The 16,036-nt window shown below is 48.2% G+C and overlaps 1 protein-coding gene across 1 annotated transcript in view; it reads right to left on the reverse strand.

Annotated features, from left to right (window-relative positions):
- Window positions 1–16,036, reverse strand: part of Smoc2 (SPARC related modular calcium binding 2) — a 133,151-nt gene that overhangs the window by 70,633 nt on the left and 46,482 nt on the right. Inside the window, exons 7-8 of the mRNA XM_026787492.1 lie at window positions 12,054–12,225; window positions 21–127 (exon numbers count right to left, since the gene is read on the reverse strand). Of these exons, the coding sequence (XP_026643293.1) occupies window positions 21–127; window positions 12,054–12,225 (279 nt within the window). The remainder of the gene's footprint in view (window positions 1–20; window positions 128–12,053; window positions 12,226–16,036) is intronic.

Here is a 16,036-nt window from a genome sequence, read left to right on the forward strand (position 1 = left end):
CTCCCAGGAACATGAATCACCTGACTGTAGGTACCATCATCATTGCATTCTGGGATGAACACTTGTTGGAACTCCTTCCGGGCCTGCTCCTGGGTATACTTTCTCTCGGCCACACACCTGGACACATCTGTGGGAAGACCGGGGCAGGAGGGAAAGACAACAAACGACTTCTAAGAGACAAGCACACGCTGTTGACGATGCTGCCCTCCCCCCCCCAGCACAGCAGGTGCCTCCCTCTGTGCCACAGGAACTGGGAGGAGCATGTTCATTTCTCACACTATGTTGAAAAGGAAATGAAGACCAGGGACACCCCCAGAATGTGTCTGTGGGGGAGCAGGTAAGTCTGGATGCCTGGAAACAAGAGGCAGGCTCTGTCAGGTCCTTGGGATGCATCCAGATGTAGATGGGAGTCCAGAGACACAGTTCATCTCAAATCATAGGTAACCGACCTGGAGGCAGGTACTGGGTCCCTCACGGCTTGGGGACTGATATTCCATTGTAGCTCAACACCTGGCAGAGCTGAGGCCACCTTCCAAATGAATCAAGATTCATGTCTTTCCTCTGCACCTGGGTCTCTAGGATCTCAAAATCTGTACCTAGTGGTCTGGAAAGCATGGTGATAAGAAGTGAGACACCCCACAGCCCATGTCAGAAATGAGGCTGTCTCGGAGATTTGCTCGGTGATAGGAGCCATGAGGACTCCAGGGACTCAATGACTGCTGAAACCAGGGAAGTTGGAAACATCTAAGCGGGTTGGAAACATCTATGGCTTACCAGGCATTCAGCGGTAAAACGCTGCTTCTGCCCATCAGGCGCTAGGCTCAATCCCCCACGTGAATGCAAAGAGTATATTTAGGGCCAGTGTAACATGAGGGCCAGCTTGTTGGGGTTTCTGTCCTGCCCGGTACCCCACAGCTGGCAAGCCCAAAAGAAAATCACACAGAGGATTCATAAGATTATAAACTGATTGGCCCATTAGCTCAGGCTACTTATTAGCTCTTGTAACTTCTATTAACCCATTATTCTTGTCTACGTTAGCCATGTGGCTCAGTACCTTTTTTCAGTGAGGCAGATTACATCCTGCTTCTTGGTGGTCTGGGCAGGAATAGAAGGAATGGGCTTCCTCCTTCCCAGAATTCTCCTGTTCTCATTACCCCGCATCTATTTCCTATCTGGTTGACCCGCCTATACTTTCTGCCAGGCCAATCAGCATCTTATTAAAATACATGATTGACAGAATACAGACAATTCTCCCACACCAGCCAGGAAGATAGTTCAGTGGGCAAAGGCACTTGCCAACAAATTCGTTGAGCTAAGTTCAATTCCCAGGACCCACATAGTGGAAGGAAAAAAAAACAACTCTTACAAGTTATCCTTTGTACTATAGGGTGTGTGTGTGTGTGTGTGTGTGTGTGTGTGTGTGTGTGTGCACATGAGCACACACACACACACTCACAATTCACACACATCATAGATGAATGGATGGATGATGGTAAGACAGACATACATGCAAATAAATATAATGTAATTTTTAAAAATTTAAAATACATTTGATTCCCATCTAGAGAAAAATGTATCTGAACACATGAACACAGGAACACTGATGAGTTAAGTTCTCATGGAGGGAGAGCGAATGTTTTTGTTTTAGTTTGTTTTTTTTTTTTTTTCCTCTTCTGTTGAGCAGAACGGGACCTGGCAGGCATCTGAGAACCACAGGTGAATTCCTGACTCATTCCAAATGCCAGCAAGGAGGTGCTGGGGGTGGGTCTAACATGAACAGGGACCCATCCCATGATGCTGCAAAGAGGGAGCAGTCCTAAGAAGCAAATCCACCCAAACACGGCGAGGTCTGCGGCCATGACCTCCAGCCTTCCTCTGTTTAACTGTCACACCAACCACACTGAATTCAATCCCGGAGGAGGATCAGCTCCCAGCTTTCCAGCCTCATGGTTGAAATACACTGCAGCCTCCACTAGACACGGCGTTCTAAACTGTCCATCCCTCTTGTCTCCACACTTCCTCCCTGGAGCTACAACCTTCACTGTCCCTGGGGGAACTGACCAGAGGCATCAACTTTCGCACAGCAGCTCCGGGGGACATGGGTGAATCTGAAGAAACTTTTCAGACAGAGATCATGGTCTTCTAGACTTTCTCAGGCCTTTTCTTGTGTCATTGGGACATCAGACACAGTGTGTAGCTGTCATAGACCTTCATGTCTGAGAGGCGCCCTCCGCCTGCTCGAGCCTCCTGCCATCTTGGCCTCTGGCCTGGCATCAGGTGCCCCTAGTATATATTTTAATTTTTAAATTGTGTTTGTGTGTGTGTGTGTGTGTGTGAAGAGAGAGGGAGAAAGAGAGAGAGAAAGAGAGACAGAGATAAGGAGAGGTGTGAGGGGGTACGGAGTATATGTGTGCATAAGAGAGAGAAAACATCTGTGAGACAGACAGACAGACAGACAGACAGAGACAGAGGTTGTAGGGGACACCTCCGCATGTGAAGGTCAGAGGTGACATTCTTGTCCTTCTTCCATCGCTCTACCTGAAACAGGGTTTCTCTCTGAACCTGACGCTCACACCCATTTGACTAGGCTGCTTGGCCAGGAACCTCCAGGCATCCCCCTGTCTCTGCCTCCCCAAAGCGGGGATCATAAGCATACGTGGTTATTTCCAGGTTTTATGTGGGTAGTGGGAATTGAACTCAAGTCTTCATGAATCTAAGGTATCCCTTTATTGAATGCACCATCTCTTTGAACCAGTGCTTGGTTTCAATGCACCATAAAACCTGTGACATCAGAGGGTCAGAAACCTACCACCCCTGAGGGCCAAGGCCATCTGCCCTCCGTGCCTCCCTTCAGATATTTGCTGTCAAGCCTGTTCAAGGTCTCCACCAGCGAGACCCATCCTCCCATGGCCAGGTCTGTGGGGGATTTGCAGCCCAAAATGGCAACATAGTATTGTGGGATTTCAGTCCTTTTAGCCAAGGACTTGGGGCAGCAAGCTCGGGGAGTGGTCTCCACTGCTATGTGACAACTGACAGGCTGAGGGGAAGGGTCTCTTGCTCTAGGAGAAGAGCAGGCAGCTTGCTGTTGATGCTCCATCCCCTTAGGGCAGCATCTAACCTGTTCTGAATAGTGAGTGTTTAACCTATTACACATCTAAATCAGTTCTTTCCGACCTCTCCCAGGAGCTCATAGGTTCACACTAAAATCTCCTTGTATTCTTCCCCTGGCCCTAAAATACTATGCCCTGATGTTCCCAGCCACACAGAAATCAAACTCTTACACACCTTGAACATTGTATTTTCTCCAAACCTTAATTTTGAGTCGCTTTTGGCAGAACAGAATAGAAATATTCTTTTAGCAGAATTTCATTCACTGTTGTTTAGCTTATCTTACTGTTTTTTATTCTTTGCACTCATACAGATTCTTTAGACAATAAACAACTCTCCTGTCCAGGGCCCTTGCTGAGAGAGTTTACCCAGGACCTTTAGTTTCTGTCTGAATCTTAAATCCTCAAAACCTAAGCAAAATAAATATCACCGTGGTACCACTGAACAGCACTGAATCTCCCCCCTCAGCCATTTTCCAGTTCAGGTCAGTGGCATTTACTGCGTTCCTGATGGCGGGTGACCACGGCACTCTGCCGCCTCCATCCTCTCCAGCTTCGGGATGGGACTACCACCCTGGGAAGACTTCTGTGTGCAGTACACAGACACCTTACATCCCTGCCCCTTCCTCATCCATAGACTTGCCTAGTCTGGACATTGTCTATGGAGAACTACATGTCTATAGCTTATCACAGCAAACCCCAGTTTCATCACAGACCAAGAGCCAGCATTTTCGGGTTTGCTCACCCACGGACGGCTTATCCCATCTTGCGGAATCACATACCTGCCACTCTGAGTATTGGCAGGTCAGCTCTGAGTGCCTACTCTCATGTCCTCTGGGTTTAAACACAGGGGCAGCATTGCTGTGCCACAGAAGACCTTGTCAGCAGAGGAAAAGCTGCTGAGACCTCCACACTGGCTGCACTGCCTCACGTCCCACAGGCAGGATGAGGGTTCCAATGCTTCACCTACATACTTGCTCATGTTTATCTCTTCTCTCCTTTTAAATGGCCCTGGCCATCCTAGCAAACACAACTCTTGGTGCTTTTAAAACTATGGATAATTTCTATGTCATAGGAAAATTCAATTTAACTGGAAATTCCAATTTCAATATTCTGGCTAGAACTGGAGGGATGAGTTAGCAGTTAAGAGCACTGGCTGCTCTTCCAGAGGGCCCAAGATCAGTTCTCAGCACCCACACTCGGCAACTCACAACCATGTGTAACCCCAGCTCCAGGGATCCAATGCCCTCCTCTGACCTCTGTTGAAAGACACACAAACACACACAGACACACACAGAACAGAGCGTATACTCATACAGATACACATACACAAATATAGTCACACAGACACATGCACAAAAGAAAATTTCAATTCAATAAATGTATTAACAAGTTAATCACCTAATTACATATAATTTACTTTTCACTAGAACAGAGAATATATCTTCGGTGCAAATTTAGACATTCTGAGACCTTTTGCTTTGACCCAACAGAGCCAAGACTTTACAAATAAAACAGCTAGGCACCACTAACAACATCCAAACAGAAGATTTTGGTAAATTGTTAATACCAGTACATTTTGGAAGTAACTTTTTCCCCAGTCTCAATTGAAGAGTAAAATAGATCCCAGGCAGTCACACGATTGTTGGCATATACATTTATATTAGCCCGGAAACCGGCTCTTGCTAGGAAGAAGCAATGGACAGAGGGTTGCTGTGGCTATTTCTGCTATTTTTTTTAAAAAATCGGAAGCAAATAATTTCCCTTCTTCCTGAAGCCACTCAAACAATAACCAAGCAATGATTATTCTTCTACCAAAGAATCTTGGTGAGAAGGGTCTCAGACAAGCAGTCAGGGCACATTTTCATGAAGCTTGTGTGAAGAGGCAGCTTGGGGTCTCTGGGCACAGTGGACGCCTCCTTCAGGGACCCCTGTTGGGGAGTGAGTGAGGACCCCAGGTCCCTGCTCATGCCTGCCCATGCTGAGATGTTGCGTGCCAAACTACAGACAGTGCCTCTGTCTTTGCTCTTTCTATCGCTGTGATCGGCACATGTGCAGGAGTAACTTGGAAAGCAAAGGGTTTATATGGCTTAAACTCCCATGTTACAGCCCATCGTTGAGGGAAGCCGGGGCAGGAACCTGGAGGAAGAAACCCAAGCAGAGGCCATGGAGGGATTCTGTTTACTGGCTTGCTCCATATGGCTTGCTTGACCAGCTTTCTTATAGAACCCAGAACTACCTGCCCAGGGGTGGCCACACCCATTATGGGTTGGGCCTTCCCACAGCAATTATTAATCAAAAAAAATGCCCTCACAGCCTTGCATACAGGCAATCTGATGGAGACATTTTCTCAATTAAGGTTCTTCTTCCCAGATTATTCCAGCTTGTGTCACACTGACAACAGTAACAAAAACATCACAGCCTCTAACAAGTGTCTTGTGAGGCACCAGCTCCTCTCGGAGGTGGGTAAATGCCGTGGTGCCTTCTAGCATGGGACAGGGCAGCCAGACCAGATTTGAAACTGGTGTGGCAGATGTGGACACAGGTCTGAGTCTGTGGGCCACTCAGTCTCCATAGTTACTGCAATGACCGGCCATGTGAACTCTCTAGGGTCAGGAGCAGTTTTCCCTGCTTTTGCCTGTGGCTCTGTGTAGTGGTCACAGAAATGACAGACAAGGAGAGCCTGCCTTTGATTTTCACTGCCGCAAGTAAAGGCAGACACTGTGTTCCTACGCTGTAATACTTAGACTTTACCCACTTGCAATTTAAGGCCAGACTGAAAAAAAAAGAAAAAAGAAAAGACAAAATACTACTGTGACCCTTGGTTTGGAGGCACACTTCCCATCCGTGCAGTGGGGTGCTGTGGTAGGGAGCAGAGGCAGGTCACTGTCGTCTCTAGCAGCAATCAGCTAAAACAACTTGTCCTGCACCGGTGATAGCAGAACAGTTAGTCCTTCACATGACGGGGGGAAAATGATTACAGAGCTAGAGGAACAGAGACAAAATTTCATCCTGGATTCATAAGCTAGAACATAAAGAATAGAACTGGGAAGTGCCACATACAATCGGCGCGGTGAAGGGACACGAAGGTAAGCAACGAGTCTCCCCACCGTGTGGTAAAGGATCTAACACACATTTCTACGTGTGTAAACACGGGGCCTCTGACCATCACTGTCTCTGCCACAAGAAATCACATCACTCCCGAAAGTCAAAATGGATGATGTGGTCCCTGGTTCTTTAGAGGGAAGGTTGACTACCAACCCTCCAGAGGAAGAGCCTGGCTGAGGCTGTGCCCGAGGGCCTCTGTGTCCCCGTGGAAGCTGCACCCTGAGGTCGCAGTGGAGCAAAGAGGAAAGGCCGTTTCCAGCTAAACATTCCACAGCTTTTGCTTGTGCTCCTGGCCCGGGCTTGGCTGGGGAAGAGACAAAGTTCCTACGGTGACTTCTCAAGTCTATGAAGACAGCAGCAATGGAAGCTAAGCCTGGTGCAGGTGGGGATGCAGCAAGGGACCAACGGGCAGGGCTAGGGACTCCTAGGGCCGAGCTGACATCTCAGAGGACTGTATATATCCTGGGAAACAAAGAAATGCACGTACAGAAGAGAGCAGAGTAACAGACTCTCAGGCACACTCAGGAGCAAAGCTAAGCACACCCTCTCTCTCACACTGCAAACACTGCACCCACACTTGTGTACTTTTGTGTGCTCACACCCGCACCTGTGTACAGTCACACGCTCACACCTGCACACACATGTGCCCTCACCCCTACACAGAGCTCTTGTGGTCAGCTGATGTCCTCAGTGGGATGCAGGTGGGTCCACCCATCACGGCAGCGGCCAGCGGAACCATCCAGGCTATTCCCACGGGTCAACCCAGCCCCACATGAGGCTGCATGCCTCCCAGCCTGCCTCGGTGTTTCCTGAGCATGGGGTTGCCGTCTTCAAAGGTGGGATCATAAATGTGTACAGACAAGGGGTAAATGTTGGCGCTTGTGATCCAGTTTCTAGATTGCTAGTTGTCCACCAGCAGAAGTGGGTTAGAAAGAGGAAGCCTTCAGGTGGGAAGAGCTCCCATTCAGCTGCTCTTACTGCTCGTTTCGGAGGGAGACAGAGTGTTCTCCACGCCACTGTGGAAGGATCCTTACTCCTGGGCCTCTCCAGCTCTGGCTTCTCCATCTTGGGGGACTGAGAACAGCTGGGGAGCTGAGCTTGGGTGGAGGTTCAAGGATCGGTTTTTAATCTCTGTTAAATAATGGTGGTAAGGGCACTGTGACCTGTCCTGACAGTGAGAACTCAGAGCAAGGACAACCTTGTATCCCTGTCGTGGAGTCGTCTGCCCATGGCCAACCGTGAGCCCAGGCCCCTTAGGCCTTCCCAGAGACCGGGGTTATATCTCTGCTATGTCAAGGATCCTGACACTGATGGGCACTGGGCACAGGAACACAAGGCTAACAGGCAAACACCTGCGTCTCCCTCTCACCCCACACGAGTCCACATCAAGCGCTTGGTCTAGAGACTTTCAAGGGAGCTGTTTTCAGAAATCCATTATATCTTTGTTCCCAGAAACCTCAAAATAACTCCAAGACTTCCTAGCATGTGGCCTTTCCCTTTATTTTCCTCGTTTCTCTCCCCTTTTTTTCTGATTCAGTTCCAGAGATTTTGTTGAAAAGAACAGCAGCCATATTGGTCTCAGATCAAAAGAAAAATATTAATGTGTTTTCTGAGTTCTGAAAACACAAACTCCACAAATTTCTATGAAAACACGAGAAAAATCCATCAGCCTAAACCACTGCAATTCCAGCCAGGGTCAATGTCAAATCGTGACATGAGACGCGGACAACATTTTAATCCTATTTAATTAAATGTGGAATAAAATATTTTAATCGTTGTTTCCAAACCAGCACATGCAAACGAGACAGTCTCACAAATTTGTCACCCACAAAAATATGTAAAAATGGCCTCAAAATACAAATGCCAGCTGTAATGGAACACTCTACAGTGGGGCCAGCTTCCACACCAGCAGAACACAGGGAAAGGCTGGGTGGAAACTTCATGAAGGGACAAAAAGGAAAACTTGATCTCCTGACTCTTCATCTCTCTCAGGGGAGCCGGGCTCACAGGGGTCTTACAGAGTCCACAGCATTGGTTGTCTCTGACATAGGACAGAAATGATCAGGTTGATACAACTCACCCTGGGGCAGCCAATGCTGTGCCTGGATCTCAGGCTGTGGGGTCTATTCCCATAAGCCATCTCTCCCCTGGTTGTCATGCAGGTCAGGAGAAGTTACCTACTGGGCTTTAGGGACCTGATAAGCAAAACCTGGTAGTGTAAGCCACCCTAGGCAAAGATGCCAGCCCTTGTGTTAATTCCTTATACCGATGTCTTAGGTGAAGATATAACCTCAGCAAACAAAATTCACTGACCACAGATGGGCACAAGTCAGAGCCTCTGGGGGTTTCGCCTGTACCCTAGTGTGCCGGAGGTGTGTGATGGCCACCTGTCTTTAAGAATGCATGTGTGGACGGTACCCTCTCCTCCAGCTCTGTGTTTGCCGCCTGGGCTGGCTGCTGCCCCACATAAACACAGCTCAGAAAACTGCTGGAGTCTGTGGTATTTTTATTGTAATCCTTTCTATTTAAGTTAAACTTATTTGGAAGAGGTGTCGCATCTGACTGCCTCTCCCCATCATGTCTTTAGAGGTCTCACGTTTATGATATAAAATTTCCCCTGTGAAGGGATGAGAACTCCACCGAGGAAATCACCCAGGAACAGAGGCTGCCTGTAAACTGTACTGACACGGGACACGCTGAGAAGATATCTTTGTCCACTTCTAGCTGGACACTGTCACAAAGAAATCAAATTGTGACCAGAGCCAGCGACAGCCCAAGTCCCGGGGAGACACCTCGCCCTGGGGACAGGAGAGCCCCCCACTGTCATTTCTCCCTTGAGGTCATGAGGGGCCTCATACCATACAGCTGTCCTCACATTACTGGTCCTCAGAAACCATGGCAGCAGCTGCTCAGTCTGACCACTTCCTTGCGGTCCTTCAGCAGGACACCCAACTGGGGTCATCCAAGAGAATGTGGCAGGAAGCAGGAACAAAAGACGGCCAGGCTTTGTGGCTCTACATGACCACCGCAACTTCCCACCACGCTCATTTCTGACCTCCTAGGCAACTGCTTCTAGAAGTTTCTCTCAGGATTACATCCTGGTATTTAAGAGAATTTTTCATGTGTTCCTCTTCCCTCTATACACATCTCCGAGATGAGGCATAAAATGACACCGACATTCTCTTGAAATGTACGTTTCGACGCAGACGAGGGACGGACATGAAGCCAGGTGTTGACTGCTGTCATCCCAACTGCCCCCAGCTGCTGGCACAATGCCCGGAGGAAACCCGTTAAACCCGAGGACACTGTCAGCCGCACCGTCTTTTCAGGTGTGAGAGAATACCGCGAAGAGCAGTCTGGGACTGGAATGCGAAAGTGGAATCATACACGGGACTCCTTGAATTTGGAAGTGTTCCTAAAGTAAACATTTGATCTCTACAGTAAGCAGATTCTGGAGTCCAGATAGGGATACAGCAGCAAGAGGCAGTATTAGCACAGCTCCACATACTAACACGGAGAACCCTGCCTCTTCCTGGTACCATAGGCACCATCCTGCCTATGAAACCAAGCCACCTCAGGAGAAGGTCTGGGGACAGATTGGGTAGCCTCCATATCTGAGCCCAACTGAAGACACAGTCAGAAACCTCTCAGAGCACAGAGGAGGCGCTGTGAGGATGCACAGATTCCTGAGATGTCCACCAGTACCACCTCACTCTCAAGGGCCCGCGGGGTGGAGCTGAGTGGAGCCATCAGGAAGGATTCTCTGAGACTGCAGAGCACTGTTCGAGGAGTCTTTTCAGGAAAAGGGAAACGGTAACCCACCAAAGTGATCATCTCTAAGCAAATGTCGAAGCCTAGTGCGAAGCTTGGTGTGATAGAAGCAGACAGGTGTAGTTTCACCCCTGGCCTTCCGGAATGTGCTGAGAGCGTGCATGTGTGAACAAGTACATATGCAAGAATCCATGCATATGGCTGCATGCTCATGGGACATAGATGACGTATAAGAATTATGCATGTGACTGCATGTGTGCACCACAATGATTAAAAATTAGATTTTTCTCATTCAAGTTTCCTCTGAAGAAGCTAAAGCTAATATTCAGTTTACTACAAGCTAAACATCCAGAGACAAAGGGCAATGATGTGGAGTATGTATGCCATGTCAGGTAGATGAGAGTCAATAACTTATTTGGGTTTTTTGTTTTGGTTTCCCGATAAATAGGAATGGATGTTTAGGGGTGAATAAAAATGTCATTTGTGCTGGGCGGTAGTGGCACACTCCTTTAATCCCAGCACTTGGGAGGCGGAGGTAGGCAGATCTCTGAATTTAGGCCAACCTGGTCTACAGAGTAAGTTCCAGAACAACCAGGGCTACACAGAGAATCCCTCTCAAAAAGAAAATCTTTATTTTCAAATGTCCTCCTTCCCTTGTAACTGCTACCAAAGGCCAATGATCACCAATGGGCTTTCTGTTTGTTTGTTCCTTTTCTGCAGTACTGAGTATTTTTGCTGCAGTATTGTGTTTCTGTCTTGTGTTTGTTTTGATGAAACAGGGTCTCACCGTGCAGCCATATTGGCTTTGAACTCAAGGTGTTCAAGATAAGGATGAGAAGCATGAGCCTCCCTGACTAGCAGTCCTGACCCAGCCAGAGGCAGTCCTAGCCTCAGTTCTGGGCACTGAACCCAGGGCCTTTACTCATGCGAGGCAAGCACACTAGCACTGCACTTCCTCCCAGCCCTCTTCTCGCTTGCCGCTTGCTGTGTGATCTTGAAGAAGTCTCACTAAGTAGCCCAGGCAGGCCTCGACCTCAGGATTCTCCTTCCTCAACCTCCCGAGTACTGGGATTGCAGATGTGCCCTCCCTACCACACCTGACCAAAGTGGAAACATTTGGCCTTGTCAGTAGGAGAGCGCTCTGAGCTATCAGACAGCCTGTCTGCATTATCTGCAACAGCGATGCAGGTCTGCCTACCAGTACCGTGGACTGCGACAGCAAGAATAAACAGTTCGGCAACTTGGTTAATTGCAGGCAGAGGCAGGGCCCTGGTGGCGGTTGGTGTGGTTGGGCTGTTTAGATGGGAGGCTTGTCGGGGTTAATGGCAATCAACTACATCTTCCCAAGGCCAGTTTAGTCTGTGTGGTCTTGTTCCCAGAGATTCGGAGAAAGTAAATCCCCTTTGAAAGCTCTGTGTGTGCTTGCCACCAAGCTGAACCCCTCATTACCGCGGGAAGCTTTTCCAGGCTTACACTAAGCCTTAACTCTGGGTCTAGCTGCTAATCAGAAGGCTGACGAGTCCATAGGTAAAGTCTACACCAAACTGACTGACGGGGTGTGAACCTCACTCACTAAGAAGAGCTGGCCGTGATTTTAGAGGCACTGTGAGGGGAACACAAATAAGCCTGAAGCACTGTGGTAAATTTGTTTTACAACAACATGAAACATTCTGGGAGCGTTGGACAATTGGTAAAAATGACTGCTTTGTGGCTGGACCTAGACTGGTTGGTAGAGTCCCTACTATTATGCAAGAGGTCCTGGTTTTAGTCTCCAGCAGACCATAAGCCAGGTGTGGTGGTACCTGTCTTTAACCCCAGTACTCTGGATTTGGAGGTGCAAGGGTCAGAAGTTCAACCTTTGCTACATAGTAAGTTCTAAGCTAACCTGGGCTACCTAAAACTCTCAAAAAGATATTATTACTTTGAAATTCATAAAAATTACTCTTCACATGCTCCAAGAAGTAATAACCAATATGAGACTTTCGAGCTGTTAAGTGCAAGACTAAATCAGTTATCCACACCCTTCCACGCAGGCCCTCTCTTCTGGCCATGACCGTCACGGCTCACCTTTGCAGTTCCCACGGTGGGCAATCTCCAGCTGCGGATCTTTGCACTTGGCCCGCTGGAACTCACATCGAGACAGGAAGGTCCTCCCGTCGGAGGCACAGAGGGGCTTCTGGGAGGAGCTGGGGCAGTCCAGGCTGCAGTCTCTGTCTTTGTCTTGGTCAACTCTCAAGAACTTGGGGGAGAGAAAGAAGCAAGAGAGATTTAAAGAACTCTTCCTGGGCAGAAAGCAGTCTGCTCCACAGGAACCCAGAGCACTCAGAGAACAGACCAAAGAAATACGGCCTCTCTGCGCTCACACCTGACAGAAACCGCAAGTCAACCTCTCAAAAGTGTAAGTCGTCCATGTCACTAGCAGGTGATCGCTGGCTGCAAGTTCAAATCTAAGGTCTGGTGGGAAAACACACGCAGCCCTTTATGAGTGGAAGGTGCTCCTCCACTCTACTTGCTTCCCCTGGGGAACCTGTAAACACAGGAAGGTTCCTTGCCATCCTCTTAAGAATCTGTAGATGCTCAAACTCCTAGTGGCCAGCTTCTTAATGTAAACTGAGTCCCCCACCACCACCTGCACCCCACAAGAAGCCATCAGCTGTGGAGAGCTACACTTCAGCATCCTTATTGCAATTTTTAAGAGTCCTCTTCTATGGCTTCCTGTCTAGGCTGCTACTTTGTGTGTGTGGGGGGGGGTAAGGGTTGTCACAGATGGTTTCTATGATTCTTTCTCAACTGTGAGTCTGCAGCCATAGAGACCACTGCAAAAGCAGCTTCCTCGCCCTTACAGGGGATCATGGATCGTGGACTTCTTCATGGTTTCTAGATTCAGGGCAGACTGTGGACATCCACATTGGACTTGAGTTTATTGTTCTATTTTGTTTCTTTCTTCTTCTCTTGTATGTGTGTATACACCAATGAACTAGGACCTTGGTTTTCTTTTTGATTTTTGTTGTTGTTGTTTTCTTGAGACAGTGTATTATTATTCCCAGGGTGGCCTCAAACCTGCCATGGAGTTGAGGGTGGCCTTGAACTCCTAATTCTCCTACCTCTACCTTCCAGGTTCTGGGATCCCTGGGGCACGCCACTATGCATTGTTCATCCTGCAATTTTTATTCTTACGTTTTGAAAGTTTTTTTCCAACAAATGTTTTGTTGAATAAATGTTCGGTCCCATAATTGAGAAGCTGCTGTACCCCTGAGAAATGTTTTGGAGTCCTCATGCCACACATGGCCCCACTGCGGGAAGAGCGGGGATCAAAGTGGCCCACCCTTCCTCACAAGTTCTCACAAGAATGGATAGCACTGAGACCCTTTTAGTAGGGACATGGGGGTTACCCAAGGTCCATTTTGCATGATGTAGTTCCCAGGAGCAGATTTCCCAATCCATTGGTTCTTTCTTCCTTTCCTCTTTCGTGCCATGAATCCCCTGACTCCTAGGGAAATCTCGGTCCAGACACTCCGGCCCTGCCTATTCTCCTTGGATGAGGGATCAAGCACCCTGGACAGCATGCATCTTGCTTCTATTCTTCATGCCCATGACCCTGTCCTGTCGAGGTGTGCATCAAGCCAGAAAGAAGAGCAAGCACAATGACTCCCAAATGACAGGAACTAGGAGCCACCACAGATGCCATCACTGCCAGGTATTTCCTGATTTGGCATTAGCAATGCATTAAAAGGGAGAAATCTTTTTAAGGGTGAAGTGGAGAGAAGGGGAGGGGAGAAAGAAGAGCGGGAGGAAGGGAGGAGAAGGAGGAGTGCTGGGGTTTTGTGCGTGTGCCACACACCCAACTGCACAACTCACTTTCTAGGCAGCTGCACTAGGTGGAGAAGCTCTCTACACCTGCCTCTCTCCTCCCAGCAAGAACTCTTAAGCGCTTGTTCTTTTCATCGTGGATAACCCAAAGCAATTCAATCTTGTGCTAGAAAAAACATAAAGAAGGCAAGAGGCACATGGGAAAACCCCGGAGGACACAGGTTAGACCACCCTGAGGGTCCGTATCGAGCTTGCTGTCTTACACAGGTCAGGACCACCTGCCTATGAATGGTGTCGCCCACAGTGGACTTGGTCCTCCTACATCAATTCATCATCAAAGCAACCCCCCTCAGACGTGACATAGGCCAATCTAATCTAGGGCTTTCTTCTGACTCTATGCTTGGCCAAATTGACATCTGAAACTTAACTAGGGCAGTGAAGCTCTCGTGAATGTCCAATTTTAAACTAAAAGGAAAAGATTTAAACAAAATCAAGCCAGGTAAGAAACAGGGGTGAACACTCTCCACATCCTAATATAGAAAAATCCCTGCTACAGCACTGATCAGACCCTTATCAGTCACGATACAGGGGAGCTGGGGTAGCACATGGAGCAACAGCATGTCACCAACTGTTGAAATAAGAGCGGCTGCTTTTTGTCACCCGGCCGCCCACATGGCTAAGATTCCACAAGTTCTTCCTGAACCATGGTCCTCCACAGTGCTTGTGAGTGCTTCTCATGAGGCACAGTCCCACCTCTGTTGTCAAGACCCATGTTTCATTTAGGTACAGATCCTTAAACAAGGCACCACCAGGGAACGGGGCTGAAGCGAAGACAGTGCTGGATAACTATGAGATTTCCTGGAGATGGGGATTCTCAGAGCCAACAGATGAGTATTTATCACCATTCTGCAGCTTGAAGTTTATGGACAAACGGTACCACAAGGTCTGATCTCAAGGTTTGCAGCCCCACATAGGTCCTACACTGTCCCCAAGGGAAATGGTCCCCATGAAGAAGCAACATAGACTTCCTCCTCATCTCCAAACAAGGCAGGTCTCCAGAGTGAGTGTAGATCTCAACTGTGGTAAACAAAGCCTTCAAGTTCGGGATTTAGTTCCGACACCTCAGCAAGGTAGGTGGAGCAAGAGAGCCTCTACGCCTCACTGCCTCTGGGTTACACTTGCAGACTTCTTCAACAAAGAGAAACTGCTGAATGAGGTACATGTTGTCATGAATTACAGGACTAGATGAAATCTGGGGGCCAGAAAGGCACCTGTGTGGCCAGGGCAGACATGGGGAGACAGTAAGACAGGCTCGGGGTCTAAAATAAATGATAGGTCTTGGTTTCAGAGGTTGAACATGCATTGTGCCCTGGGCACTCACAGCCTCTTCTTGTGTGAGGTGGAGATGATAAAACAGCACCCATTTTATAAGGATCACTATGAGCATAAATGATGGCGCTCTGGAAAACATCTTGACCAGACGTGAAGAAGTCACTGGCAACAAGAACCTGGAGTCTGTTATTTTAAGATGTCCGCTGTGACTTTGTTCCAACAGTCACACAAAAACCACTACACCTTGTGAACTTTGGGCAACCCTCCCATGTGTGGTTATTTCCAGGTAGAAGATTGGAGAGTGCAGAAAAAAAAAAGAGTGAAATTAGGTCAAAAGGTGATAGTTAAGTCTTTCAAGAAAGGGTTTAAAAGATGTAGAAAAACTCAGAAAACAGAAGCTCAGCTCTGCCCCAGGGTGGCTAGAGTCAGTTAAGGGACATCTGGTAACCGGTGGACAGGGAGAGGCCAAGGCCAGGTCAGTCTCTCAGGAACAAGGATGGGGAAAATGTCACCTTGCATAAGGAGTTAAGCAAGGCCACTCAGGATGCAGGTGCAGTGAAGAGCCCAAGCCCACCACCTTGTGGAGATCTCTGAGCTAGAGTCCTAGACAGAGGGAGACATCAAGACGTCCAGTAGTCATTCTCTCCCCCACCCACTTTCTCTCCCTCCCCTGATTTATGGTATTTGTTTTAGTGGACATAAACCTTGTTTGCATATTATAGGCATATTAGACCTGCCCATTTGGGGCACTAGGATGGCATTTCCTATCATTCTCTCAACTTCTGCTGTGTTTGGTCAGGAACACACAGCCTGGGCTCAGGTGTGGGTCAGGCTGTCCTTCTTGTTCTATGATTCTCCTCAAACCCCCAAACATCTCTCTCTCTCTCTCTCTCTCTCTCTCTCTCCTC

Source organism: Microtus ochrogaster, linkage group LG9, assembly GCF_000317375.1.
Source record: "Microtus ochrogaster isolate Prairie Vole_2 linkage group LG9, MicOch1.0, whole genome shotgun sequence".
In the NCBI taxonomy this organism is placed as follows: Eukaryota; Metazoa; Chordata; class Mammalia; order Rodentia; family Cricetidae; genus Microtus; species Microtus ochrogaster.